General features: G+C 35.3%; 1 protein-coding gene across 1 annotated transcript; it reads right to left on the bottom strand.

The window, feature by feature from the left end:
* Positions 1-1,343: 1,343 nt before the first annotated feature.
* Positions 1,344-4,111, bottom strand: LOC131626804 (uncharacterized). Its single transcript, XM_058897639.1, has 2 exons — positions 2,012-4,111; positions 1,344-1,770 (listed from the first exon to the last, which is right to left on the bottom strand). The coding sequence occupies exons 1-2, from the start codon at positions 3,887-3,889 to the stop codon at positions 1,660-1,662; spliced, it is 1,989 nt and encodes a 662-aa protein (XP_058753622.1). The 5' UTR covers positions 3,890-4,111; the 3' UTR covers positions 1,344-1,659.
* Between the last annotated feature and the right edge of the window lie 893 nt (positions 4,112-5,004).

Genomic DNA, 5,004 nt, shown 5'->3' with positions numbered 1-5,004 from the left:
GAGTAGTTTCATTAACAACGAACCAGGATAAAAATAATTGTGTTCATTGTTTTTATCTTACAAGTTTTTAAAGTCACACTTATTCAACCCCCCCCCCCCCCTTCTAAGTGTTTTTCTATCCTTCATCCATATATTATCTTACATAGTTTTAGTTAGTTATAGAGTTTAGTAAAACTCTTAGTGAGAGATTCTTCTTCTACAACTTCCATCATGCTACCATCGTGATTTGTAATAAAGTTCTCTCTTGTGGGAGTTAGGTTTATGCATTATTATATAATTGATGTGATCATGGTGTTATGTTCGAATTAATCTATCAAACATATTTGATCTTTCATCTTGTTCTTAATGCAAGTTTTATTTGTATTATGCATGTGGATCAATGAGGTGTTGAAAAGGTCTCATAAATCAAAACCAAAGGTATCTTGTGGTTATACCTTGAAGGACATGATCGTTTATAACATGATATATGAATGTAACTAATGTTGAGAGGTGTTGTTAGATTTATACTTAGATGATAATCTATCACAAGTTAAGGTATATACATAGATCTAGGTGTGGTATTCACATTTACGATTAAAGCGTAATGTTTTCGTATTATTTATTAGAATATCATATTGCCAATAAACAATATGAATGATATTACAATGTTATTTGAGATATAGATAATATTATCGAGCAATAGGTGATAATATGTACGATGATTATCGTGAGCATAACTAATCATTTGATATGCATGAAATTATAATAATTACAACACTTCAAGCCAACACTTTCTATCGCTAAAATTTGTATTATTCTATTTTCTTTTCTTTTATATGCAGAAAACTTTTTCAAAACTAAAACTCTTTTTTCTGTTGTTGAGTAACTTGGGTTAATCATAAAACAATGACTAAACCTAAAGTTATGGGAGGTCTTAGCATCCACATTACGAGTCAAATGAACACTTCACTCCATGAAAAACATGAACTTTTCACTCCTTGAAAAACATATTTGGGATATCACATATAGAATGCAAAAAATCTTTGGTTCAATTCTCGTCGCTTGAGTATCTCACAGGCTCTCATATTATTCATGTTGCTATATTCTTCATTTTCACATGTTAGGAGATAAGAAGAACTAGAAATGAGGAAATTTTATGCAGACCAACATGCCTCAATGGCCCATTACCACCTGTAACATCCTCACATGTGCTAAATGTGCAAACTAATTAATCAAATATGGAGTTCTTGAGGGTTAATCGCTCTAAGTTTGAAAATTCTTAGCAGTTAATAGCTACTTCGCTTTGCTACACCGTTATAGTGCGCTATCAACAACACTGAATGAAACTCCTAATAATGGCTATATCCAACCAACTTGCACAAGTCTTTATTTCTTTTAGGTACAAATATAATGAATAACAAAAATTGTTACATGAATAAATACAGATCTTAATGTACAATTCAACAAACACTGCCACCAAGTGATCAAAATATTTGATGACCCCAAAAAATGGATGAAAAAGAAATAAATTATGATACAGATAAAAAAGGAAAAAATTGACTGACCATTGAGCAACTCTCACAATTGAAAGGCAGACTCCACCAAGAACAGCAACAACCGATGCAATTACGGCAAACTTCAACTAACGATAAATACTTTTATATAAACAAAGGTGGAAGCTTAGCTAGTTTTCTTCTTGGCCTTGTCCTTAGGTTCTTCCAAAACAAATTCCGCGTATAAATCCTTCAGAGCAATCATCACTGTTGTTATCAATGGCCCCATTATAGCTCCCTGCAGAACAACACACCGCTTTCGGTCATGTAGAGAGAACTGAACATGTTTAAGCCATTGGAATGCAAAAATGGCTCTACTAATGATTTTTAGCCTCACTATTACGTAAATGTATTCAAATATAAATCATTTAACTCGCATTTATGCAGAACCAAAGTTATAAAAATCAATATTTATCATCACAAAGTCAAACTCACAAACTAATCACCAGAAAATAAAATCAAGGAGGGTAACAATTTACCTCGACAGCCGATGGGAACAATGTCATTCCCCCAATGATGCTGAGTCCAGTAAGATAAGCACTATTCCCAGGCACATCTTCAAGAATCTCGGACGCGCCATAATCCATGAGGAAAAGGTGAGTAACAGACAGGAAGATGGCAATTATGTATCTACCTTCCATCACTAGTTGCACAGCTGCCGGAATTGTCGCTAGCCAATACGGAAATATTGGCAGCAAAGGACTGATGAATGCAAGTACAGTTGACATATACAAGAAATGAATTTTGTATAACCTAAACAAAAGCCAAGTAAGACATCCTTGAAAAAACGCCATCTCTGCGGTAGCCAAAAGAACACTTGAAATAGCTTTATCCAAAACTTCAACGCATCGAACTCTAGTTGAGTTTGAAATCGGAAGCATATACATCACTTGTTCGGTTACTCCACCGGATTCTGATGTAATGAGATAATACAAAACCCAAATAAACACCATTGATTGAGATACGAAGTTGAAAACCTCGGCAGCTCCAGAAACAATGGAATTAGCAATGGATAACATGAATTTTGAACTGCTTCCAAGCACAGATGTACTACTAGCCAAAATACGCTGCGATACATCGATTCCTTTAAACGCGAACCCTTTTGCCTTCTCAACCAAATCCTTACGCGAGATCACAAGCTCTCTAAAAAGTGAATCGAGTTCTGCATAAATTTGACTCCATTCGCGATCCTTAACCCGAGTTTTCAAACTCAAGAACTTTTCTGTGTATGGCGAAGGCTTAATCAAAGCTCTTGAAGGTGTTGAAGAGTTAGCCGGAGTCGATATCACAAAATGTTTAATTCCAGTCACAATTTCAGTCAGGTTATACTGCACGGCCAACCCATCAATTTGATCGGAAACAGTCTCATAGAACTTAGTGGTATAACTATCCACCAATCCCGCAACATCATTCTCTTCCATCCACTTCGTAACACCAATTCTCTCAGAATAATTACTCGATTCCACATGCAACTTAAGCGAAACAACTGCATCTTTCCCTTCGATACCAATCTTATACGAAAAGAATATCAAACCGGTTAAAAACCCTACAATCATAACAACAATAAGCCCAATCGCAACAAGAACACTCAACTTCTTCACCACCTTTCTAGTGAAAAAAGCACTAACCGCACTTCTCCTGAAGCTATTAGTCCTCAAAGAAGACAAAGTGTGCATAGTCGAATCCACATTCTTCGAACTAAACACAAAACCCAACCCTAAAAGTGATGAAGCACCAAAACCACCCAGCCTCTCATAAGCAATTATCAATATCCCAAAAGACACCAACAAACGAAGCAAATTGGAAAATCCACTACGTTTTCTAGATGGATGAGGATTCTGAGGCTTCGGTTTCCTCATAATGACTCTGAAAATAGCTTCTCGAATCTCAACAAGTGTACCAACAAAAGCCCTAAAAATAGCAACAGGAACAGCAAGAACAGTTTCCGTGAGTCCCAACGTGAGAGGCTTAGACCAAAACGTAACAATGGTCTGATGAATTCCTCTAAGAGGAATTGAACAAAGCACCGCCCATTGAAGAGGTCTAAGATACTGTTCCAAAAGCTTCGAAACAGTGTAGAGAATGAAAATGGCGAAACCAAGACCCGCATGTGCCATGGCTATGTATAAAGCGAGTCTCACCTGGGGATCGCCGGAAAATTTGTTTTTTCCATCTGGGTCGGTGTCATTTCGAGACGACGACGGCGCGTGAGGAATGGACGATGGCGCGTGAGGTGGTCCAGACGGCGCGTGGGGTGATGTAGTGGTGGATGGTTGTTTTGAGGATGCGGATCGGAACATGTCTTGCCATGCTGGAGTGGTTGCGGAATTTGGGTCAGAATAAGGAACAAGTTCCATGTTAATGTTTGTGTTTGTTCCAATTCTGAAGTGACAGAACAGGAACAAGGACAGAAGAACCTGGTTTAAGGTGGTGGTTAACGACAGAGATTCATTTGGGTTTTGTCTCTAGATAAGGGATTATGAATTCATGATTATGAATGTGAGAGGTTTCATTTGTGTTTTTTTTTTTTTTTAATTTTGAAAGAATTATTGACTTCTTTGTCTTTTTTTGTGAAGGAAGAGTACAGTTGTTCAATCATGACTTTCCTTTTTCTTTATTTTATATTAATTAATGTTTGATTGTATTTAGTTCAAGCAACCTCACTTTTCCTTTTCTTGCTATTTACCTTAACCAAAAAAATTAAAATAATACAGATAATAATATTAATTTATTAATTTACTGTTATTTATGCTATTGATTATTTTATGATTTTATTATTTATTTTTTATTTGTCTTAAAATTTTGAAGATTCATAGTTGATTTATCCATAGTTTAACTATGATAAATTAAATAAAAGTTATATTTAGTAACAAGTAAACATAATAAATATATATGAGAAAAAAGGGATATGCATTGACAGTGTAAAATATTTTTACACTGTCAACCAATCACAACCATGTATTCAATTAAAATACAATTTTAATTTAAAAAAACTAATATGACATGGCAAGTGTAAAAATTTTGATTGATTATATGTGTAAAGTTAGTTTACACTGTTAGTGCACTACCTTTAAACTCTAAATATATTATGGTGTTCTATTTAGTCAAGTAAATTATGACATACTTATATAATTGTAATTAAGCTTACTTAGGTTAGGATCCAAGTTCCAAATACAGACCTCGATTATTAGGATCTCAAGTTTGGGCGCAGACGTTGAAATGTGTCATACCCCAAAATTTGCCTTCCACATTTCATTCACAATGATTCAAAGCTCAAGAGTTTCATCAAGGCATTCTCATAAGCAAGAATCTCCTAAAACTAGGGTTTGGTACCCTCCTGAGGAAATTAACAAAATAAGGTCTCCAATGAAGTTCCCCATGGTTCATTATGTTTCAAGGCACCTCCATGTCAAAGATCAAAGTTCAATTCCAAAGTTTGCTCATTCAATGGCTCAGATGATCCACAGTCGAC

This window comes from Vicia villosa, unplaced genomic scaffold, assembly GCF_029867415.1.
Source record: "Vicia villosa cultivar HV-30 ecotype Madison, WI unplaced genomic scaffold, Vvil1.0 ctg.000325F_1_1, whole genome shotgun sequence".
NCBI classification, from domain to species: domain Eukaryota; kingdom Viridiplantae; phylum Streptophyta; class Magnoliopsida; order Fabales; family Fabaceae; genus Vicia; species Vicia villosa.
The sequence above is the reverse complement of the archived record's forward strand: the minus strand, read 5'-3'. Positions and strand labels throughout refer to the sequence as shown.

What these genes read in the sequence shown, in the direction of transcription:
- LOC131626804 (XM_058897639.1), bottom strand. Translation starts at nt 3,889, where the DNA reads ATGGAACTTGTTCCTTATTCTGACCCAAATTCCGCAACCACTCCAGCA. An exon ending in TGTTCCCATCGGCTGTCGAG is followed by an intron (nt 1,771 to 2,011) that starts GTAAATTGTTAC and finishes GTTGTTCTGCAG; the next exon opens with GGAGCTATAATGGGGCCATT.